This window comes from Salvia hispanica, chromosome 4 (genome assembly GCF_023119035.1).
Source record: "Salvia hispanica cultivar TCC Black 2014 chromosome 4, UniMelb_Shisp_WGS_1.0, whole genome shotgun sequence".
NCBI lineage: Eukaryota > Viridiplantae > Streptophyta > Magnoliopsida > Lamiales > Lamiaceae > Salvia > Salvia hispanica.
In genome coordinates, this window is record NC_062968.1 from 43,270,972 (window position 1) to 43,296,365 (window position 25,394).

The 25,394-nt window shown below is 35.7% G+C and overlaps 3 protein-coding genes across 3 annotated transcripts; 1 reads left to right on the top strand and 2 right to left on the bottom strand.

The window, feature by feature from the left end:
• Positions 1 to 12,137: 12,137 nt before the first annotated feature.
• Positions 12,138 to 12,772, top strand: LOC125223029 (ubiquitin-40S ribosomal protein S27a-like). Its single transcript, XM_048125977.1, has one exon. It carries the CDS (start codon positions 12,178 to 12,180, stop codon positions 12,646 to 12,648), a length of 471 nt encoding a protein of 156 aa, XP_047981934.1. The 5' UTR covers positions 12,138 to 12,177; the 3' UTR covers positions 12,649 to 12,772.
• Positions 12,773 to 13,549: 777 nt separating this feature from the next.
• On the bottom strand, positions 13,550 to 15,316 carry LOC125223028. Its single transcript, XM_048125976.1, has 9 exons — positions 14,923 to 15,316; positions 14,817 to 14,850; positions 14,619 to 14,720; positions 14,428 to 14,517; positions 14,280 to 14,345; positions 14,115 to 14,206; positions 13,988 to 14,035; positions 13,810 to 13,917; positions 13,550 to 13,704 (listed from the first exon to the last, which is right to left on the bottom strand). Exons 1-9 carry the CDS (start codon positions 15,207 to 15,209, stop codon positions 13,680 to 13,682), a joined length of 852 nt encoding a protein of 283 aa, XP_047981933.1. The 5' UTR covers positions 15,210 to 15,316; the 3' UTR covers positions 13,550 to 13,679.
• A 5,834-nt stretch (positions 15,317 to 21,150) lies between these two features.
• On the bottom strand, positions 21,151 to 22,585 carry LOC125185403 (probable protein phosphatase 2C 49). Its single transcript, XM_048081926.1, is given in 4 exon segments — positions 21,151 to 21,413; positions 21,416 to 21,885; positions 22,111 to 22,346; positions 22,421 to 22,585. Coding segments are annotated over 4 exon segments (879 nt in total). The 5' UTR covers positions 22,508 to 22,585; the 3' UTR covers positions 21,151 to 21,327.
• Positions 22,586 to 25,394: the final 2,809 nt, after the last annotated feature.

Genomic DNA, 25,394 nt, shown 5'->3' on the forward strand with positions numbered 1-25,394 from the left:
AATCAAGTGAGCTAATGAAATGTTTGATCAACTTAGCATTTATGTTAAAAGTGAAATAAGACTCTTATTGTGGGACAGACCGAAATGACAAAATGTGACTCTTATTGTGAAATGGAAGTAGTATAAATTTTGGAAAATATTTTAAAAACAACTATTGTAGTAGATGTACAAAAATATTTTCAATATCTTTACATAGTAAGGAATCATTCGGTATATGGACAGAAACGGAGTTTATTCTGGTCAAATTCGTGTGTTCGGTGTGTCTTAATTACTTCTTCAAGGCCTGAACAAATGCCACATCCCGCACTGTTGCAATCATAAATGTCCAGTTTCTTCACATGGGAACTACATGGTAGCAGAATTCCGCATCGGGACCGACATCAAGAAAGGAGGTCTGTATTTCCCAAAATACCCCTCTCATTTTTTAAACCCTCCCCCCTCCTTCAGCAATCATTTTCCCCCACCAAAATTGAAGCTCGCTGAACCCTAGACAACGAGGAAGATGGCACACACATTGCTCTCAGTTCCAATCCTCGAAAATCCAGTTATTGCTGACAACAGGTCTCTCGTTGGGTCGTTGGAACAAAATTAACGCGTAACAACAGTCGTATCGAAGGTAAAACAACGATCCCTAATTTTTTCAATCCTTTTGTGCTCAACGCCCAAATTTGGTGTCGACGACTACTCACAGTATTAACCTCCATATTCACCGTGTCAATTGGTTATTTTCAGTGTCACTGGAAAACCTAGACAGAAAAATCTCCCGCATAACAGAATCAGGGTTAAGGGTAAAGGTCGGTTTTGCAAATTTTAAATTGTTGTTGACATGGTCTCTAATTTGAATGTGGTTTTACTAATTCATTAACCGATCTCGAGTTTATCTGCCTAGACTCATCGATAGTGCGAAATTGTGGAAATTCCAAACACAAACAGCTTCCCATCTGTGATTGCAAAATTTCTGTGAGTAATTTGATCGACTTGGTTCGCATTAGATGCATTTATATTGTTGCAAGCTCATACTTGTGTTATATGTTCATATGTATTTGGTCCATGTCGGAGTAGTCCTATTTTATGTGCGATAACCATGCCAAATATTGAGTCCTAAATCTGCAGCTACACCGACAAAGGTTATCTTATACAATAAATAGAAAACACATGATGATTCAGTCTATTTGATGTCTTAGTGGTGGTTTTTGTTCATGTATGAGGTTTGATAGTGATTGATTACCTGTGAACTTATGATGCCAAATATGTACTACATTTGTATGAAGTCTTTAGGCCACCACAGGGATGAGAAATCCTGCTGCCAATTACCACCTAATACACATGATGCTCGAAGACATCATGTATTTATACCGGGTTGAAAGCATAATTCTCGTACATCGTTACATCAGAGCCCAAACAAAACGTGCTAGGCGAAGGATCGTTGAACATGCGAGGCAGTACATCGTACTCTCTAACATCCTGGATCAACTAAAGTACTTGGACAGACTCCTTCATGTCACCCATGCAGACTGCTGGCATAACTTGAGAATGGATCGCAACACCTTTAGGAAATTGTGTAGAATTCTCCAAGAGGGGGGGTTTAAAAATAGAGAAATGCAGGTGGCCATTTTTGTAGGCATTTTGGCGCATCACAATAAAAATTGTGTTGTTTGTTTCAGCTTTGCTAGGTCTGGTTCCACAGTATCACACTATGTGAATACTGTTTTAGGTGTTGTTTTGAGTCTCCACGGTGTATTACTTTCGAAGCCTATCCCCGTACCTGATGATTGCATTGACCACAGGTGGAAATGGTTCAAGGTATGGTTTTCCCCAATACTACCCAATATACATATTGCATTGTGATTTGGCAGGTTGAACGCTGACCTTTTTCAAGTTGCAGGGCTGTCTCGGTGCTCTCTATGGAACACACATCAATGTACTAGTAAGTGGCAGAGATAAACCCATTATCGTACCAGATTGGGCTCTATTGCAACGAACACATTGGCTGTTTGTGACCGCAACATGCAATTCGTGTATTTTCTGCAGAGATTGGAGGGTTCACTTGGTGACTCTCGAGTGCTCAGGGATGCCGTGGCGCGACACAATGGGCTAAGGGTTCCCCAAGGTATAATTGTCCATTTTAGCAAAATCATTCTCTTGTAGCCGAGGTTTGCTTAAACGCCATCATGTACTAGGCTCACATTATTAACATTTGTTCATAACACTGTCATCGGTTTCAGGATGTTATTATTTATGTGACAACGGATATAAAAATAGTAACGGATTCTTGACGCCATATAAGAGGGTTCGATACCACGTCAAGGAATGGGGATTAGGGAATGCGCATCCCCAAAACCCAATGAACTGTTTAATATAACAAGGCTAGGAACGTTAGAGAAATAGCCTTCGCTGTTTTGAAGATGCGGTGGGGGATATTAGAAAGTTCTTCGTTTTACCCAATTAAGACACAAATCAGATTAATCATGGTCTGCTTGTTAGAGTTTGTATACTAGAAATCACCTTTCGAGTAATTGAATACTGTTAAAACTCTTATTTTATTTTCCAAAGGAATAAACAGATTATTTTTGTCATAATGTTATGTTTTTTACATTTAATGGATGTTTATTACATGTTTAAATGTATAAGTAACTTAACAAAGTCTAAGTCTTTGTTTTAGTAGACCGGTTGTGGGCGTCGTTCACTTTAAGGTAACACGGTCAGTTCTAAACAAAGAAAAAGAAGAATTTCACAACCTAGATAGGCTTAGACTACCTATCGTGAAAGGTTGCAACGTCAGTCCGATTATTTCTAAGCCTTACTGAAATAAGATGACGTTGGTGTGGTATAGCACCGAATGGATCTAACAGCGAGACAGTCTTTATGCTATCTACTGAAAGTCGAGGTCTTGTAAATTATCATTTCTTAATCAATGTACGTTAGCATTGAGCATACGGTATTGATTATGGACTACTTTGACTTACCAAATGGTGCGGGTTTTTCCCAAACCAATAAGCCTGGTATATTGGGTAGTGGTGATTAATATCTAGCGGTGCTAGGATTGCTATTATGTTGAATCGTGCGCGAGGTGAGTCTCGTTTGATAACATCCTCAAGAGAAGCTTGAAATAAGGTTTTATTATTCGGAACCTAGCTAGTTGGAGTTTGATTACTCTATTAATAATAAATAAGATTTTCTTGCTGAGTCCTCGCTTGGAATAAATAAGATATTAATTAATTAAGTCCATAGCAGACAATAATTAATTAATGGATGTTTCTATCTTAAGCGCGGGAAATAAATATCAAGTAATGGAAACCCGAAGTACTTATAATTTTGGATTTGGATGGGGAGTGCAATATTACTTCTGTAGTGGCTGCTCGTAATATTCCAATTATAAGCTTATATTAAATTGAGTTTAATTTAATTAGTAAAAAGCTAATTGGAGGAGCCCATATCCAAAGCCTTCCATAGATTCCTGTATGGGCCCAATATGTGACTTATTATAAATAGGAGAATAAAGGAGACAGAAAATACACATTATTTTCTTCCAAAATTTCGTCCCTCTCTCTTTATAGCAAGAGGAAGATTTTTCCTCTTCTTCGAGTGATTGGTTTTCCGTCTTCTTTATTTAAGTCTTAGTATACTGGTGAGATCAGCCCACCCTGATATCAGTTTACAGTCCAGGAACCAGATAGAAGATCTGTGGTTTTGTACTAAAGATCTTCACGTGGAGAAGGCGCTAGCTATCCTATTTTCTTTGGAGAATCATCAAGGTATAATGGCTAAACCGTAGAAAAGCATGTTTTAGGTTTCAATTAATTTAAAGCATGTTTTATTTGAGTTATGAGTATGATACATGTGATAATTACGCGAATAGAATTTGTCTAAATAATCTGCTAAATAGATCAGAATTATTATGTAATTGATTTATGTGAGCGCTTCCGCTGCCAGTCCCTTCACTGCTTCCTTCTGCATAATTTCATTCGCCGCGAGATGAATAATGACCCTACAGAGGCTTGAAGGAGAGAACTCAGTACCTATCCCTAGAGCAGATTATATCTCACACGCTTATATAGATTACGTTGATCCAACTCCAGAATGGACGCAGTTTCGAGACTCCTTAGCCATGAATATGTGGAATAATAGATAGTTTTATATGTAAAACAGTTATGTTTGTTATGATCTCTTTTGAAATGTGTACTTCAACATGTTTTATTTCAATGAACCTATTTCTATTTGTGAGTCGTCATTTGTCACACTACCTTACTTTTGTATTGGATAGTTGACCTTTTTGTTGAATAATATCTTCACGGATTGACATGGGAGATGGTATACCAGACTGCAGCTGTGGTGCAGGGAAGATGGAATTGCGTTGTGCAGGGAAAAATGCTATGCACGCAGGACAGTACTATCTTAAGTGCCCTGCCAATCTCAATCATGCATGGTCATTCCAGTGGTGTGACATGTATGTCCGTGGCATAAGCTCCATAAGTGGAATCGACCACCGTGAGAAATCACGGTTGATTAACGAACGCAATACAAAATGCAAAGTCTGCAGGCGAATTTGACAGTTGTGGCCATCGTTGTACAAAGAATGACCCCTATGATTTGAAGACCCTAGTCTACATCGGGTTTATGGCCATCCCCTTGGTTGTAGTTAGAGTAATGATTGGCAAGTTGGGTTGATCTATAAAAATATGTGTCATTAGGGCAGTCATCACACATTGCCACTTTTTGGTACTAAAAAAGGTACTCCCTCCGTCCCAGCTAAGATGACACATTTCTTGGCCGGCACATGATTTTAGGAGTTATTGGTTAATGTGTTCAATTGGAGAGAGAAAATGTGCGTGTAGTTATTAAAATAGAGAGAGAAAGAAAGATGAATATTTTAAAAGGAGTGGAAAAAAGTGGTTGGATGTATTAATTAGAAAGAGAAAATTTCCAAAAAAAGAAACATGTCATCTTAAGTGGGACGGGGGGAGTACTTATGTAATATTATCAGACCACTTACTTATCTCATGGAAATATTGTAGAAGGTTTTTTGTATTTGTGTATCACATATGATCACATGTCCACTGCGATGGTTATACTAAAGCTATGGAAAAAATTCCCTGTATAAATTTAACCAATGGCATGATGAGTTGGTCAGTCCATTTTATCAGACCACTTACTTATCTCATGGAAATATTGTAGAAGGTTTTTTGTATTTGTGTATCATATATGATCACATGTCCACTGCGATGGTTATACTAAAGCTATGGAAAAAATTCCCTGTAGAAATTTAACCAATGGCATGATGAGTTGGTCAGTCCATTGAATAACATTTTGTGTTTTAACATGAAACAACAATTATTTTGGTGCATAGAAGGAAATTCTTATATACATCCACGTGAGTGTATAAACTTAAATCGTACACAAATAATAAATTAAAATGTGGTTATAAATTTTTGTTAACAAATTACTTATTAATAATTTTCAGTTTTTTTAATTATATTTTTTATAGCCTGAAAAATATTAAGAAATTTCAAAATTAAAATCTAAAAGAGCATAGGATATACAATTGTACGCATGTATTACTCATAATAAATACAACCTGCACTTCGGGAGTGTAAAAATATATATGTGGAAGGTCCAAATTTTTTTGGTGAAATTTCCATAAATTAAAGTAGTGACTGAATTTAGATTTACAGTCACTAATTTCGATTTGTAAAATGAGGTATGGCTTTTTTAGATATCTATTTATCAAGATGTTATTTATTGGACATACCAACTTATCATGCCATTTGGTATGTCTTTCAAGACCAGAGAACTTTTTCTCATTTGCCTTGACTATTTGTGTCAATACAAAATGAGACGAATTTATGTCATTTCTAGCATCTAATTGTCACATAATTTTTGTCAGGCTAATACCCTACTTCAAATAGATATTTGAGAATCAAATAATTAGATAAAAGAGGAAATAATACCACCTACGCGTAATCTCATAAATTGGTATCCCTGCCAATTTGTTGGTGTTTTTTTTTTTGCGGTGAGAAGTGATAAATACACATTCCATCCGCCCAAGATCAGTGGGATGAAATGAGTATTTGGCCAGTGAAATGATGTGGGGAAGTAGATAAATGTCTTTCAAACTAATGAATATGCAAACCTCTATATAATAGCTACATCAAACCACAATTACACACACCACTTGCATTCCCTTCCTTCCATCACTATCAAGATGCTTATTCCACAACAAGCTGTGTACCTATACTACAACAGCTGGACCTTGGAGATCGATGAGATTGTTCTAAACATGATCATCAGGCTGAAGAGGGAGACTAAATGGAAGCTCGATGATTTTCCAAGTTGGTTCTTAATGACGGCGCAACACGAAGTGTAGACTAAAACCAATATTCTGTTAACCGAGATGGACATCAAACAACGTCTCGACTTCCTGAAGCAGAGGTACACCACCTTCAAGGCGGTCGTGAGTTACAAAGGCGCATCATATGACGTGCAGGCTAAGTTTGTGCGAGCGACAGATGAGATTTAGGAGAAAATTTCTAAAGGTAAGTTGGATCTTTTTGTGTTATACACAGTGATTACGTAAATGATCCATGATAATTGTGTAGAAAACTCCATTTGCGGCGGCGTATTACCACCAAGATGACCCCCACTTCTCGCAGCTGGCATGCTTGTACGGGATGGACGACGTCAAGAAGGAAGGAGAAGTCAATGTGATAGTCCTTCCTGACTGCATCGAGGTGATCCATACTGATGAACCGAGATGTTACGAGGTTAGTGGCTTTGAAGCAGATGTGAACTCTCTGACTATTTTACCACCTCAAACGGTTCGTCGTAAACTATTTTCGGAAGATGATGATCCTCCAGTTGATCAGGAGTCAACGAATGACGTGGGCATGTATTTCATAGACGTTGACCCGGATGGGAGGCTGGAAACTCGGTTTGAGAGCGGCCGGGTTTTGGCGATGCTAGATGCAACGAAGAAAGATGAAGCTGGTCCCTCTACTCGATCCCCCCAATGCGAGTTCCGTTACGTCAAACTCGCCTCTCCGTACGTGGCCACACATAGCCAGGCGCCCCAATTTCTAACTAAGTTATTGGGGATGAGTAGGTCCTAATCTCTGCTATGCTAGCAAATTTGTAATGCCATAGAATTTTATCTAATTTTGACGGACCTACGTTTTGGGGGGCTTACAAAAATCCATCGTATTGTAATCGATTTAGCACCGTGTTTTGTTTTGATGTATGTTGTATTTAAGTAAACGGTTGCTGCTCTGTTTTTTAAGGACATGTGAATATTAGGTGATGCTATTGTATGAACTTGTTGATTTATAGATGTCGATGACAGGCAGTCTGCAGTCTGTTATAGCTATAGCAACATACACTCTCATATTTACATGGCGAGTAGTATGCATCAAGAACAACCAAATGTTGAGTAGGCATGAAGTATTTGAAGGAACTGGCAACAGAAGCGTTCGAGAATTCAAACAAATAAATCACATAATAATCAGATCTATTTAACAGATTATTTAGACAAATTCTATGCGCGTAATTATCACATGTATCATGCTCATAACTCGAATTAATCATGCTTTAAGTATAATTGAAACCTAAAACATGCTTTTCTACGGAGCAGAAATAATACCTTGTTAATTCTCCAAAGAATCGACGATGGCTAACGACTTCTCCACGTGACGCTTTGAATACTAGACCACGGATCTTCTCTCTGGTTCCCGAACTGTACTCCAATATCAGTGTGGGCTGATCTCACCGGAATACTAGGACTTAAATAAAAGAGACAGAAATTCGACTCTACGGACGAGAGCTGGGCGAAAATTTTCGTCCCTCTAGGTATAGGAGTGGCCGAAAATTTGAGAAAATAATGTAGTGTATTTTCTGTCTCCTTTATTCTCCTATTTATATATAGTTCCTTTTGGGTCAGACATGAATCTATGGAAGGTTTTGAATGTGGGCTCACCTAATTTGCTTTTTACTAATTAAATTGAACCCACAATTTAATACAAGCTTAATTGGAATATTACGAGCAGTCACTACAGAAGTAATATTGAACACTCCCCATCCAAATCCGAAATTATAAGTAATCCGGGTTTCCGTTCGCGCTTAAGATAAAAATGTTCATTAATTAATTAATTCCTGCTATGGACTTAATTAATTAACTTCTTATAAATTCTAAGGGTGGACTTAGCATGAAACGCTTATTTATTATTCATAGAGTAATCAAACTCCAACTAGCTAGGTTCCGAATAATAAAACACTGTTTTTCGCTCCTCTCGAGGACATTATCAAACGAGACTCACCTCGCGCACGATTCAATATAATAGCAATCCTAGCACCGCTTGATACTAATCACCATTACCCAATATATCGGGATTATTGGGTTGCTAAAAACCCGCACCATTTGATAAGTCAAAGTAATGCATAATCAATACCGTATGCTCAATGCTAACCTACATTGATTAAGAAACAAATATTTATCAAGACCTCGTCTTTCAAGTAGATAGCATAAAGACTCGTCTTGCTTTGTTAGATCCGTTCGAGTGCTTCATATCATCTTATTTCAGTAAGGCTTAGAAATATGCGGACCGACATTGCAACCTTTCACGATGGATAGTCTAATTCTATCTAGGTCGTGAAGTTCTTCTTTTTCTTTGTTTAGGACTGACCGTGTTACCTTAAAGTGGACGACACCCCACAACTGGTCTATTAAAACAAAGACTTAGACTTTGTTAAGTTTACTTATACATTTAAACATGCAATAACATCCATTAAATGTAAAACATAACAACATTATGATAAAAATAATTTGTTTTATTTCTTGGAAAATAAAATAAGAGTTTTACAGTATTCAATCACTCGAAACGTGATTTCTAGTATACAAACTCTAACAATATTAACATACATAGTTGTTGAAGTTATGATTGACCACAAGTCCCAAATAATTACATAGAGTTTCAATTCAAAGCCTAATTCGCTAGCTACTTACAAAATATGTGTGTCACACTTTAGACTTCTGAGTTTCACTTGCTAGTACAAGCACGCTGCTTACTTACAAAATATGCGTGACACCTTACTACGAACTATACACATAGAAGGCCAACCAAAAAAGAACAAGGTCAATAGCCATGACATTGATCATAAACCCCAACATTCAAGAGCCATTGTGTTTATTTTTTATTAGCATCAGCAGGTATCCAAGATGCGCGCAAGCTGACATTCCCATGAATACCACCAGGCGCTGCAATTTATCGCCTTGGATGTTGCATAGTTGATAACGTTACGCAAGCGTGAGGCCTTCCACCGTGCCAAACTTATCAAAAATATCTTGTCTTGCCTTGCCAAGGTCAAATTCATAGCCGATCCTAGCCGAAATCACCTCCAAACAAGAATTAGTCTCAAAGTGGAGATTTGCGAGGAACTCCATAAGGGCTGCATCAGGACCCTCGTGATTGCGTTTCTTGCTAGAGCCAGACTTGTTGGTGGAAGTTTGTGTGTCATTATTGCCCGAGCTGTTGGATTCATTCATTACCTACTGTGACATTGGAACCACATTATTGGTCTCTTCATCCTCAAAGATTGGGTGGTAGTCATTCTCATTGACTTCACTGCTGCCTTGGAGGTTAGCACGCACCTGCTCCGCCGCAGCATCAACCTATTCAGCACCTCCACCGCTCGCACGATCCTTGCCGAAGATGGACTTCCACGTTTCCCATAATGGCCATGGCTTTGTCCGCATGCCTTTGGCGTCCTTATCAACCTACGATGGTAAAACAAAACAATACACAACAATGAAGCATGACTTAGTCGGTGTTCCCTTAGCAAAAAATCAAAACCAAGGGATTTTATACTCAGTTGCACCGAACAAATTGACGCACAATACCTGGACGATTGCCTCCCATTGGTCATCATCGCATTCTATCATATACTTTCCATCCGAATTGAACCCCACGCCACTCGCTAGTATTTTTGTCAAACTCGTGTAGCTCTTCTTCCACGCTGTTATCTTGGATGTGATATGGGGCGTACCTTTGAGGTCGGTATTTGGAAATTCCACACGCAGAATATCTTCAATCTTTCCCAAATTCCCTGTGCGAAAACTGTTGTCAGATTTTCATCCTCTAGCAAGGAGTTCGAGCATTGATACAACCAAGATTTCCTCTTCCCGAACGGTCCACATCATCCGAGTTCGATCACCCTTATGGAATTTTCGACGAGCAGAGCTCGAGGTTCCTGCCCGTAATCGCACAATTATAAAATAAGAGTTTATTATCTGATTTATACAACACCATTTTGCAAAAAACAGGGAGCCGAACGACACACAAACCTTCAGATGCTTGTATGCCTTTCATATGAACTTTGGTACCCGGTTGTGACTCAGTCATAATACCTACCATAAAATTCCATGAATTGAATCCCATGAAATTTGAGAAACTCATCGATAAACCACTTCACGACGAAGCACATAATTTCATTTTGGTAACGATTTTACCCAAACAAAGACAATTATATCAGCTACTGAATTCATTGGAAAACACAATACAACTCCACCTCCACATAAATTTTTTACTACAATCTAAAAAGCATATAACGAAACTCTCGAAGCTGTAAAAAACTCCTGTCGCGGTCAAAAATCGCATACCAAATAACTTTGAAGTAGCACATTCATAAAATTCAACAATCCAACACTATACTTTTGAAATTCGATGGGGATGGGGAAAGACTACCTCAAGTTGAAGCTCCAGTCGTGCGCGTTCTGTGTGTGAATTCAAATGGGAGGACGTATATTTAAACCTACAAAAAATGAATTATTTGAACAAAAAGCTGTGTTTTGTTGATAATGCGCGGGGACTTGAAATTTTTGAATGCGCTTAGGAGTAATATGGGCAATTCGATGTTAATGGAGCGCCATTTTATTTAAGTTGGAATACATTTTACACCAAAACAGAGCTCATATCTTAAAAGGTGAACACTAGTATGTAATCCTTTGCAAGTGGGCCAGTCCCTATTAATTCAGAGAGAGTTAAAAGGAGGATGATGATTGAGATTTGAGAAGTCACTTTAATTGAAATGTGTGCAGGGAGGTGGGAGGTGTATTTCAGAATAGGGGATTCAGATTTTAGGGGTAGGTTTACGTTAGGCAGAGGAGGTATATAATTTTTCAAAGTACTACTCCTTGTTTATTACTCCCTCCGTTCCATAGTTTCTTTTCGGCACGGAGTTTAAGAAAAATTGTGTTAGGTGAGTTAAGTAAAAGGAGAATAAAGTGGAAAATTAAAAAGGTAGAGAGATGAAGAAAGAAAAAAGTAAGAGAAAGTAAAGTAGGTGTGAAAAAATATGTTGACTTTTACTAAAAAGGGAAATGACTCTTTACTATGGAACGTACCAACATGGCAAAATGACTCTATTCCTATGGAACAGATGGAGTATATTAATATAGCAAAAAATAGTTTTATTAATTGGGAGTTTTCATTATTTTTTATTGTTATCGTATTTAGTATTTGTTGTTAACATTTTTTATCCTCTTATTTAAGATATATGTAGAATTTTATTTTAATTATTGTATTCAAACTTAACGTCATTAAATATTACTCCATAATACACTACAAGACTTGTTTTTCTTAATAATACTATTACGTATAATACTATAATATTTATTGATAAAAAATTTAATCAAATTTTATTATTTACTACTAAATAAATAAATATATATATAAACAGTATTCCGGTTCAACCAATGGTTCGACCAGTGAACCGGTTAAACCAGTAAACCAGTAACGATGCCGATTCGCTTGTCGGTCCGATTTTTGTTTCCGGTCCGATTCTTAAAACAAGATACTATAAACTGATAAAAAGGACTTACATAATATCATTAGTGTGAATTATAAAACTAACTCGAATGTGATCTAGTTCTTGAAATCAGATCCATTTTAAAATTTTAGTACAGTATATGTTTAAGCTGATTTTTTTAAGCTAGCTTAGGAAAAAAATTAGCTAAAATAGTAGTACGTATAAATTGGACTTCTAACTTGGGCCGATAGATTAAAGCCTTGAGTCGACCAAAAATGACAGGCCCGTAGTGTCAAGCCCAGCAATTTGTGAGCAAGAAAACCCTAATGTATAAAACGGAGGGCTCCCCCAATTTCCCCCAAAATCCATCATCCTCTTCTCAAGATGCAGATCTTCGTGAAAACCCTAACGGGAAAGACGATCACCTTGGAGGTTGAATCCTCCGACACAATCGACAATGTGAAGGCTAAGATCCAGGATAAGGAGGGCATCCCGCCGGACCAGCAGCGCCTCATCTTCGCCGGCAAGCAGCTCGAGGACGGCCGCACCCTCGCCGACTACAACATCCAGAAGGAGTCCACTCTCCACCTCGTGCTCCGCCTCCGAGGCGGCGCCAAGAAGCGCAAGAAGAAGACCTACACCAAGCCTAAGAAGATCAAGCACAAGCACAAGAAGGTCAAGCTCGCCGTGCTGCAGTTCTACAAGGTCGATGATTCCGGGAAGGTGCAGAGGCTCCGGAAGGAGTGCCCCAACGCCGAGTGCGGCGCTGGAACTTTCATGGCGAATCACTTCGATAGGCACTACTGCGGTAAGTGTGGATTGACCTATGTCTACAATAAAACCGCCGGTGATTGAGCGCATTTGAAGAATTTTTCATGTTTGTTTTTTTATAATTGTCACAGTTTTAATCTAGGTTTCTGTTGTTTTGGAATTTGGTTTTGATACTCAATTTTAAGTTTCTGAATTTGTTTTTCTTCTATTTCTGCTTTTTCTTTCCAATTATTCATTTTGGTTTAACATTTTGTTTGATGAATTCCACATTTTTACTGTGAAAATCTGTTATTGGGTAGTCATTAGTTTTATAATTCGGTGGGTAGTCATTAGTTTTATAATTCGGTATTGTTTCGACAGCTGGAAACAATTCTTTCATGGGTATCAAATTATATTGATCCAAATTCTCAGTGTGTTTCATATAGGAAATGTCCCGTTGTTTTTTTTTTCTGACTGTTATGTTTTGTAGATAAAATAAAATAATCATGGGATATAAATCTAGGATTTAGTTAAATTATTTTAGTTGGAGGGAATGATTATCTATTATGATATTGAGTCATGAGATTAATCTCAAGAACCGAATAGAATAACACTCCATCCGTCCACCAATAAAAGGCCAATTTGGAAATAAAGTTAGTGGAATATGGAGTCCATTAACAGAAGTGGTGAAAAGCAAATGGGACATTTGTTGGTGGACTTACAAAAATGGCAAATTTTGACCGTTATTGGTGGACGAAGGGAGGATACTTTTGCGAACTGAACAATCCCCTAAAGCTATTGGTGGACGAAGGGAGGATACTTTTGCGAACTGAACAATCCCCTAAAGCTATTTTGGATATATATTATTGGCGTTGAAAGTTTTCTTAAAATTTTGCAAATTGAACAACCCCTGGGCTGTTTTAGATATATATTATTGGCGTTTAAAGTTTTCTGGCTGCTAATCAAATTCTGCAATCTCTTTGTTTATCCCAAAAGAGTAAGAATATACTCTTCAAAGAGAATGATATATAGCATATCATCTCGCATAAATATTGATCTTATTGTTGTACATTTGCTGTCTAACTCGAAATACATTTTACATGCATCTATTTCCAATTGCAAGAATCTGGTGAACCCTAAATTTCTTTCTTCTCCGGAAACCTGCAAATACACATTATGTGTTCAGAAATTTTAATATTATGCTCTTATCATACAGTAGTAGTATTTGATATGGAAATTGAGTCGAAAATTTGAAAGTGATTGCACCTCATAAATGCATTGGGAAACCATGTTGAGAAAGCCTTATGTTTTGCTTTTGTAAGCCATACATACAATCCATAGAAGGGGACGTGAACCAACGCTAGAGCCAGATACCTTTGAAACAAAAAAACATGTTACATAGTTGCAAGTGTTGTTTAGTTTCTTTAGCTGTGAGTTTTATTACCATAGAGGTGCCCATGGTGTTGAAAGATCAAGAAAAGGGTATGGCCACCTGCACCCCTCCAAAATGTTAATCATGTCTTATGATGAGAAACAGTATGTTATGCCATATATATTTGTGTATTATTTACCATTTGACGCAACAAGCATGAATAGCCCATTGAAAGACGACGTAGGAGCAGCTCCATAGAATAAAGTAGATGAGCCCGAACCAAGTAAACGGCTGGAAATGACATTGGTATGAATTTACTTACTATGTTGATTGAAGAAAATAGATGGGATTAGGAAAATCTTACCATGCGATTGAGGGCAGATTCGAGAATGAGAAAGACAGCATTTACAGAGTGCATGGATCCGATTAACTGCAACATATAATCAAATCAAACGAACCAAACTTAGAAATGATCTACTTTGTGCATTTGTGGCAAGACAGATGATGCTCACAAGAGTGAGCTGAAAGCTCTCTCCCAACATGAATGGAAGCAAGAGGCACCAAAACACGATATCCGTGATCATGCTGGCTCCTGCAGATGTCTGTTTAAACACATTTTGCCCAGTGTTATGTTGATAAATTCATGAAATTGTGGTTGAATTGAATTTGTCAAAAACGATGGGATATGGATTAGGCGGCTAACCTGATAGATGATTTGCATTAGGTGTTCTAGAAATCCAAGCTTCTCATCTGATTCCTTCTCCCCGGGTTTCATACATCCTTGAATCGAGATGAGAGTAGCAATCTGCAACAGAGCAAGCTCAAACCCTAAAATTCGAATTCAAATTCAAATTAAACACTAAAATTGAAATCAGAGAGGGTGAATTAACGATGTACGAACCCCAAAGTATACTAGCACCAGAACAAACGTCCACCTGGATTAACAATCGCACAAATTCGAGTTAAATCTAGCAAATTTACAGTGTGTGTGTGAGAGAGAGAGTTACTGAGTGTAGAAAAAGAAGACGATGAAGCCCAAGGCAGCAACAGTCTGGTAGAGCAAGTAAGCCATGGAAGTGAAGGCGAAGGCGCGGTAGAAGAGGAGCCATCGAGGATGGAGATTCCGCCAGCAAGGAGACCAGAGATCGGCCGACTTGACCGGATCGCTTCCGCCGCCTATCCTGCGGAGGAATCTGATCGCGACGACCGTAGGGATCACGCATACAAGCGCGGAAAGCAGTACCTGCCACTGTAACCAATATCCGACTCCCTCCGCCGCTCCGGCATTCTCCATTTCGAAATCAAGCGCGGATCGCCGGAGTGCAGCAGTTGTGGAATTATTAGGAAAATGGGGACGGATTTGGGAATAAATATATTGAGCATACTTTTGCGTAGCGGAATAAATATAGTGACTCGGAGTTTTAATCTATGATTATTACTTGTTAATGAATTAGTCGCAGTCCAAAGTAGACTTTGGTAGACACTTGTGTAAGATCTTCTACGTTGAAGGGTCCACAATTTTAAATGAACAATCAACCTCTATTTCATTCTTAAACAATCTACTAATCATACAGTCGGTAATTCAAAATTAGATTTTAAATAGTCTATACTTCCTTCTTAATATTTCTTCGATCACACGCGAGTCACTTTCTTTTGTAGAATATACCATCATAATTGAGGTATTTTTTTTTCTAGTAAAAATAATACTTTTTTCGTCTCAACTAAGATGACACATTTTTCTTAGGGTTAGTTTGGTTTGCCATATAGTGTTACTCATGAAAAGGGATGGACCCATTAAAAAATTTGCTTTATTGAATTCATTTTTTCTATCGGAGGTGTAGAAGCAGAAATGTAAAATGTGCATTTCAACATTTTTTGAGTGGGCCTTCATCAATTAGCCGGGTCAGACAGTTTTGCTATATTGCAAACCAAACGCCAGTTATTCACATTTAAAATCAGCTAAATGCCATTATATGGCAAACCAAACGAACTCTTATTAGTTTGTCTAACTCCCAACCAAGAGGATACATTTCTATATTTCATAACTCTCTCTCTAATATATACAGAACCTTTTTTTTCGCTCCAATTAAATATTCAACTCTCTTTCTCTCTCAATTTAATACCTATACACTCTTTCTCTCTCTAATTAATTACATTAGCCAACAACTCCTAAAATCTCGTGCCGACTAAGAAATGTGTCATCTTAGCCGGAATGGGGATAGTATATTTCATCTCTCTTATTTTATTCTTTCACCTACTTTATTCTATATCACTCTCTACTTTTTTCTCTCTCTTATACTTTCACTCTCTCCATTTAACTCATTAAATATCAATTTCTTAAATATCGTGCTAAAAAAAGTGTTTCACTTATGGTGGAATGGATGAAGTAATTTAAAAATATATTTACATTTTTTTTTTTACTTTTAGTAAGTGAGATAGCATATTCCACTAACTCATGCACTCATATTCTACTATAAAATTAATATTTCATTAATACTCTCTTCGTTCCACTCTAGATGATACATTATACTTTTCCTTTTGACATGTCCCACTTATTCTCTCTCCACTTAATTCACATAATAACATTGTATAAAATCTGATACTCCTACATAATAATAGTAACAGCTTAGAATGGAATAGAGGTAGTATATTAAAATAAGATTAAACACATTTTCGTAGCAGAATAAATATAATAAATATATTGAGCATATTTACGTAGCGGAATAAATATAGTGACTCGGAATTTGGCATGTAGTAGTAGCAATTATATGTATTAGTTGTAAGTTAATTTAGTCACAAATCCTATGTAGACTTTTGATGACACCCTTTTGTAAGCTCGTGTTCGGTGAAGGGTCCACAATTACAAATGAACAATCAACCTCTACTTAATTCTTAAACAATCTACTACTCATAAAGTAGGTAATTCAAGATTAGATTTCACATTATGGCTCACTTTCTTCAAGATTAGATTTCAAATTATCTACACTATTTTCTCCATTCTATTATAAGCGGCTCACTTCTTTTTTTTTAATGTACCATCATATGAGTTATTTTCATTTATTATAAAAGTAATACTTCATCCATCCTAACGAGTAAGATGTCATACTTTTCATTTTAGTTTGTCTCAACTCTCAATCAAGATGAGATATTTATATATTTAATAATTATCGCTTTCTAATTAATATACACAATCACTTTTTTCACTCTAATTAAATATTCAACTTTCTTTCTCCCTCCATTTAATACTTACACACTCTTTTTCAACATTAATCAACAACTCCTAAAATCATGTGTCGACTAAGAAATGTGTCATCTTATCCGGGACAGAGGGAGTACATTTCTATCTCTCTTATTTTATTATTTCACCTATTTTATTATCTCTTCACTTCTCTTCTTTTTTTCCTCTCTCATACTTTTAGTCTCTCTCCACTTAACTCTTTAAATACTCCTATCAATTTCTTAACTCTCGTGCTCAAAAAAAGCGTCTCATTTATGGTGGAAGAGAGGGAGTAATTTAAAAATATATTTACATTTTTTCACTTTTAGTAAGCGAACTAGCATATTCCACTAACTCATACACTAATATTCTACTCCCACCGTCCCAGCTATGATGACACATTTTTCTTTTTGGTTTGTCCCAATCAAGATACACATTTCTATTTTCGGTAACTTTCCCTCTCCAATTAATACACTCAACTACTTTTTTCCCACTCCAATTAAATATTCAACTCTCTTTCTCATTCCATTTAATACTTACACCCATTCTTTCTCTCTTCAATTAAACACATTAACAACATCTTAGCCGAGACGAAGGGAGTACTATAAAATTAATATTTCGTTAATACTCTCTTCGTCCCACTCTAAGAGCATCTCCAAGGGGAGAAGGTATATTGAAAAAGTATATTATGTATTTACTTTCTTAAAAAGTGAGATATACCATTCTAAAAAGTACTCCCTCTGTCCCACATAATTTTACACACTTTGACCCGGCACGGGTTTTAAGAAATGTAATGAAAAGTGAGTTGAAATAGTTGGTGGGATGTGGGTCCTACTTTTAAAGTATTAGTTTTATAATAAAATGTGAGTAAGAATGAGTTAGTGGAATATGAGGTCCACTATCAAAAATAGTAAAAGTGAAATGGGTAAAATTATGTGGGACGGCCCAAAATAGAATATTGGGTAAAATTATGTGGGACGGAGGGAGTAACACATTCCAAAGGGAAAAGCCAAAAAAGTATATAGAAAGGTAAATTATTTTTTAAAAATAAAATAACAGTACAAAATGCATTAAAAAATATGAAGTGTAATACCTTCTCAAATACCTTTCCTTTGGAGAATGGTTTTTCATGAAAAGAAGGCAAATATGGTAGTTATAAGATTTTACCTCTCCATTGATGGGGAGGTAAAGATACATCTTTAAAATAGAAAAATATATAATACCTTCTCAAATACCTCTCCCTTTGGACCATGAAAAAAAGGTGAATGTGGTAGTTATATTAGTTTACCTATCCATTTACCCTTCCCCTTGGAGTTGCTCTTAGTGATACAACACATTTTTCTTTTTGGCATGTCCCACTTTATTCTCTCTCAACTTACCTCACATAATAATGTTGTATAAAATCTCTTGCCTAATAGGAAATGCTTTACTTAGAGTGGGATATATAAGTATATAAAAATGAGAGACTAAAGGCCAAAATTGGTCCTTAACATATGCTTATTTTATCATTTTGGTCATAAACTTTATCTTTTAAATTTTTTAGTTCTGTATATTTCATATCGGATCACAATTGGTCCTCCGTTAATATTTAACGGTCAACAATTTAATCACAATTTTAACCAACTTAAGTAATTTTTAATGGGATTACCAACTCCTAATCATAAACTTAATTATTTTAAGGATATATCATTTAAAATACCAAAATAACAGTATTGAAAAAGCAAATAAAGAGTAAAAAGCCGATGATAAGCATTGCGATGTTCTGAGCAGCGGTTTCATGATTGCGCCGGAGAAGAAGCTGATGGAGCCACAGATGATGCTAGCCCTGCAGCCTCTGTTTCGGGTGACGTGGGAGGCTCTGAATGTAGAGACTAAGGCGGCTAAGTAGAGTGAGGATGTAAACAGGGTCAGAATCTGGTTGTCGTATTTGCAGTAATCTGTTCTTGGAGATGCAATTGCTTCCTTCGTATTCTTTGGGGAAGAATTCTTTCAAGAATTCATCCATGGAAGTCACCCCATCTGCAATTTTCAAACTCTATTGTTAGGATTTAGGAATGGTTGGAACAATAAAAGAATTGGGAGAAGAGAATTGCAATTTAGGATTTGCATAATGATTCGATTGCTATTAAAATAAATTAAATAATACTCTTTATTTTCTTTTTTAATACTCTTATTTTGGTATTCTAAATAGAATATATCCTTAAAATAATTAAGGTTATGATTAGGAGTTGGTAATTTCATTAAAAATTGCTTAAATTGGTCAAAATTGTGATTAAAATTGTTAACAGTTAAATATTAACGGAATTGTTAACGGAGGACCAATTGTGATCCGATTTGAAATGTACAGGACCAAAAAATTCAAAAGATAAAGTTTATGACCAAAATGATAAAATGAGCATATGTTCACACCAATTTTGGTCTTTACTCAAAACGAGATTCATATTCCACTATTTTTTCACTCATTTTTTATAAAGGAATACAATTTCTCAAACCTGTGCAGAGTCAACACATGTCATGACAGATAGAGAGAGTAGCACTCTCAAATCTGAAAACCTAGTTTAGAGGAATATTCAAAAGTAGATTCACTAAAATTTTGTGAGTTAAGTGTAAATAATAAAATAGAAGAGTGTGGTATTTCTATTTAGAATAAAGTGGGACAGAAGGAAAAAATTATTTATCAATTGTATTGTAATAATAACACTGTCATTACTATATCTGAGAATAGAATATATATATAGAGCTTGACAGACATTTTATAAAAGATATTGAAGAGAGAATTGTGAAGTTGCCGTTTGTTAGAACAAAAGATCAGTTAGTTGTTATCATAGCTAAAGTTTCAAATTTCAAGATGGTATGCAAGTTAAAAATCAAAAATCCCATTACTAAAGGAATACTATCAAAGGTAAATATAAAATTATTTCTTCTTGATTGTCGATTTATTCAATAGATAACTTTAAAAATTAAAAGAGGCTATGCAAAATAATGTTCAATACAAAATACAATGTCTGTCTTTTATAGTTTTGAATCGGTTTAACACTTGCATGTGATGTAAGCAAACCATATCCCTCTATAAAAACTAAAGAATGTAAATTTCTTTGTTCTTTTAGTCCTAGCTTTCACATCTCCATTTTCTGTTCAGTGTCTGCACCTCTCATGTTCGCCACCCCATTTTGTGTGCATTTATTACACTAGATGATCGATTTTCTAATGTGTAGCTGTCGAAACACCCATATGATAAGCACGACCGACACCAAAAAAATCAATTTGAATTCAATCTAACCAAGTTCGAAAATATGACAAATTCAAATCAAATTTAATAACACAATTCGATAAAAAAAAAACTACGAATATTTTACCCACCGTATTACTCCAAAGTTTTTCTCGAAATAAACGAATAGAGAACAATTTTCGTGTTTATGACTTACGAGACTTCCTTTTTCACTTACAAAAAAAATGTAAGAAGCGTTTCGATTTCGTGTCTTCACGAGAAACACACAGTTATAACATGTCACCTAAAAATCATAAAAAAATTGATTGCCCAATCGGTTACAAATGTAGTCTAATGCTCGGTTGTATCGAACTAGAGTTCATTTCTCTATGGTTAAATTAATTACTTTTTTTCAAACAAATTATATAATTATTTAGTGATAATTTTCAAACAAATTATATAATTATTTTCAGATAATTCGAGTATGAATATTTGAGTAGATGTAAGTTCCAATATTTAACTTTTTGACCACATTCAAACTTTATGTATTTTTAATGTGTTATAAACAAATTCATCCAAAAGCTGATTTATTTTTCAACTATATTAAAACTTTATATTTTTAACAACACTTTTAAGTTCATCCAATAAACTACATTCAGAGACATCCACATAGCATTAGTTCCACCTAAAAATTTAATCATGATAATTTTATTACAAGTTCAAAGTTATTGTAGTTTTACAATATATTTAAAATTAATGATAAAAATCTATATTGACCAAAAGTTAGGTGTATAGTACATTTCTAAATACATGACCCAACGATAATTATATATGTACACCAAACCAATGAAATAATTAGGATGCAAAAAACAAGTAAGAATGTTACAAACACAACTTCTCCCCAGCTCTAGACGCTGCTCAACTTGAAGCCACCACTAGTAGCTTCCCTCCCTCAAATACATGGGCAAGGTAGTCGGAAACCGGCCATCACCGGTCCAATAAACTCCGTAGGCTGCACAACGCCTCTGCGGTGAGGCTGCAGCACAGCACCTCAGCTTCCTCTGGTACTGCGTTGACGGTTGATCCACAGATGTAAAACATACTACTATCACCGTAAGATTGTCGAATGTGTTAAGACGAAGGGCCTCCATCACGAGGTCCTTGGCGCACTGCTCGGGATCATCGTGTCGTCTGAGCCCACGACGGACGAGGCTGACTGCTTGCTGGCTTGACAAGACATCCCAGATTCCGTCGCATCCGATTATGAGGAACTCATCATCCTCCGTCAGAGTGATTTGGCGGAACTCAGGCTCCGCAATGAGAGGCGAGGTGGAGCCTTGCGGCCGCTTCATGTCCCAGTCGCCCAGGGCTCGAGTAACGGAGAGAACACCGTTGAGATAACCATCGTCTATGAATCCACCCAATTCCTCTACACGCCTCCTCTCCAATGCGTAACTAGGCCGGTGATCTTGAGACATATCGATCGCCTCGCCTTTCCGGCATAGAACTGCTCTGCAGTCTCCTGCGTTCGCCACCATTAGAAGCCTGAGTGAGATTTTAGGAGTTGTTGGTTAATGTGATTAATTAGAGAGAGAAAGAGGAGTATTTAATTGGTGAGAGAAAAAAGTTGTTGAATGTATTAATTGGAGAGGAAGTAAAAAAAATTTGCCATGTGTCATCTTGGTTAGGACAAACTAAAAAGGAAACAGAGCCACCTTATTTAGGACGGATGGAATACAATTTACGGAGAGCGAAGAAAAAAAAATGTACCTCCCAACAACGAGAGTTGTCAAAGCAGTCGTCCCGGAAGAACTGCTCACGCTGTTGTCCTCAGCCAAGGCCATATCTACTAAGAGAAATGCTTTCCTTAGATAATTCTCAACATCCACTACGAAGGCATCGTTTACTTCAGAAGCAAGTGGGAAATCACCGTCTTCAAAAAAGAATCTCATCGCGTGCTTTCTAACATAGGCTGCGGCCTCAGGCCCTCCATGGCCATCAAAAACCTGGAAAATGGCACAAAAATCAGACGTGCGATTCCAACATCATCGGAAAAGATAGGGAGAAAAAGGCCACTTACCCCATAGAAGGCACTAGGTTCGGGGACTGTGATGAGGGACCCCAAGTGTGCTGACAGATCGTCTATCCTTATGTGTTCGTCTTCCATGTATCTCCGTGGACCAATATCAGCAAAACCACCAGAACGGATGCTTGGGACAAACAGCACAGGCGTCTCCGGGGATTTAACATCCTTTGCATACACATACATACTTGTGAGTTGCGAGCAAACATGTCAAATACAAACAAATTTGATAAATAAGTGTCTAAAAATCACGCTAGTTTACAGTTAGTACTAACAAATATAGTATATATCTTAGTTATGGAATTATGGATCAGCCTTAACAATGTTTGTCCAATAATCATGGTCTTTACTATTTATCAAAGATGATCAAAGTTAAGGAGAGGTCGCAGAAAACATCAAGGAATCTGCCATTAAGGAAAAAATGATTTCCAGAATTTTGCTTAAATCTTGCATCGATTTAGCAACAATATAAAAACTAATCAATAATCAAATTTGTTAAAATTCATATTCAATTCCTTCCTTACTATTACAACACTTTCTTCACCAAAACAACTATTCTAAGGCTATTTAAAATTAACCCTATCTTCCCAAGAATCCAAGAATAGCCCAGATATCTTTCCACCACAAAGATTGAATATTTTTATCCAGAATCTTTCCCCAAATCTCATCAACAAATCCAGGACTCATGACCAACCTAATTTTTCCCCAGTCAATTAGAAAATTTCCACCATTAAAAACTAAAGCAACAACTCAAGCAACAAGATAAAACAATCAAATATTAGTAATTTGTTAATTTCATATACATTTCCTTATTCCAACAATTACTTGACAAAAAACTATTCTACTGATTTTTTTTCAATTCACAATATGTCCACAAGAATTCAAGAATGGCCCAGATATCTTTCCATCAAAAGGATTAAATCTTTTTACTATACTGTTTCAACAAATCCAAGACTCACAACTAATCTCAGTGTTTTCGCAGATAAGAAGAGATATTCCACAATTCATGTACTAAACATACTACAACACATATAACAATACAAAACAATTAATTTCAAATTTGTTAAATTTCACACACAATTCCTTACTCCAATAATTTAGTGTTATTCTCCCCTCAAATATCATCAACAAATCCAAGACTAACAACCAATCTCAATTCCTCCCCAGACAATCAGAAATGCCCCAAAATTCAGTGTTAACCAATTTAGTCTTCTTCTTCTTCTTCTTCTTCTTCTTCTTCTCCTTCTTCTTCTTCTCCTCCTCCTGCTGCTTCTCCTTCTGCTGCTCCTTCTGCTTCTGCTTCTTCTTCTTCTTCTTCTTCTTCTTCTTCTTCTTCTTCTTCTTCTTCTTCTTCTTCTTCTTCTTCTTCTTCTTCTTCTTCTTCTTCTTCTTGTGAGCATGTTTCACACAAAATTGATAAATAGATTCAACATTATTAATGAAAACTAGAACTCATTTTAATTACTCCCTCCGTCCACGATTAAGAGTCCCATTTCTAAATGGCGCGGATTTTAAGAAATGTTAAGAAAAGTGGGTGGAAAAAAATTAGTGGAATAGGGTCCCACTTGTATATATTAGTTTTAAATGATATGTGAGTGGAATGAGTTAGTGGAATGTGGGGTCTCTTTACCATTTATGGTAATTATGAACCGGGACTCTTATTCGTGGACGGACCAAAATGGAAAAACGGGACTCTTATTCGTGGACGGAGGGAGTACTACTTAAAAGTAAATTTGTTGAGTATCAAGTTTTTAAATGCATGATAGATAGTAAGTTACACTAGATTCAAACCCATTTGAATATAAATATCACATTAAATATTAATTTTACTCCAATTATTTTACAACAATTCAAACTTAAAAGAATATTTTCTATATTATACGGCGTTTTCTACTAAAAATTTAAAAAGTTTTTTTTTTGTTTTGTTTTAATTTAAATCTAAAAACATGTAGTATTTTTTATTCAAAAAAAAAAATTAAATTGATTTTGAAGTACCATTTACTATTTCATTTCAGATTTTAGACTTTTAGTGTAATATTTGAAATGATCTGATAGCTAACAAATTATCTTGATAATGTAGTTATATCGCGGAATGTTGTATAGTACTCCAATAAGTAACACGTTTATGAATAGGTCATCTCTACTAAAAAAACTCACACCCCAAATGCACTATTTGAATCTAAACACACATACACACATACTTCTAAGCACTAATTCTTTTATCAAATACTATAAAATAACTTAAAAAATATAAAATTACTGTTATCTTATATAATTATTTAAATGTTAATTTCAGTTTTGATATAAGTACTACTCCTAATTCTTTTATCAAATACTACAAATTAACTCAAAAAATATATAATTACTGTTATTTTATATAATTATTTTAAATGTTAATTTCAGTTTTGATAATGAAATATAATTAATTAGTAAGATAATTCTACTTAAATTAATAAACTTGGGTTTGAGACACTATAAAGGATCGAAAAATAAGAAAATATATATATATATATATATATATATATATATATATATATATATAAAAGTTATACTACTAGAATATTGAATTGATTTCGTTTATACTAGCCATTATTGAATTAATAAACTTGGGTTTGAGACACTATAAAGGATCGAAAAATAAGAAAAAATATAAAATAAAAAAAAGTTATACTACTACTATAATATTGAATTGATTTCGTTTATACTAGCCATTATTTATTAAAAGAGCAAGTGATCAACCAAAATTATATTTATCAAAACAATAAATATTGGCAAAATGTTAGTCCCTTCGTCCTACGATCTTAGTCATAATTTGTGTGGGCACGAATTTTAGAAAATATATAAAAAAAAAAGTAAGTTAAATGTTGGCGAACTATAAGTCAAATAAGTTGGTGAACTATGTGTCTCACTTATATTGAATAGTTTTATAATCAAATGTGAGTGGAATAACTTAGTGAAATATGAAACCTAT

Excerpts from the sequence above, each read along its gene's own strand:
- LOC125223029 (XM_048125977.1), top strand. The coding sequence starts at position 12,178 with ATGCAGATCTTCGTGAAAACCCTAACGGGAAAGACGATCACCTTGGAG.
- LOC125223028 (XM_048125976.1), bottom strand. The coding sequence starts at position 15,209 with ATGGAGAATGCCGGAGCGGCGGAGGGAGTCGGATATTGGTTACAGTGG. Across the intron at positions 14,346-14,427 it reads AGAGCTTTCAGCTCACTCTT|TTAATCGGATCCATGCACTC; the intron begins GTGAGCATCATC and ends TATATGTTGCAG. Across the intron at positions 13,918-13,987 it reads ACACCATGGGCACCTCTATG|GTATCTGGCTCTAGCGTTGG; the intron begins GTAATAAAACTC and ends TTTGTTTCAAAG.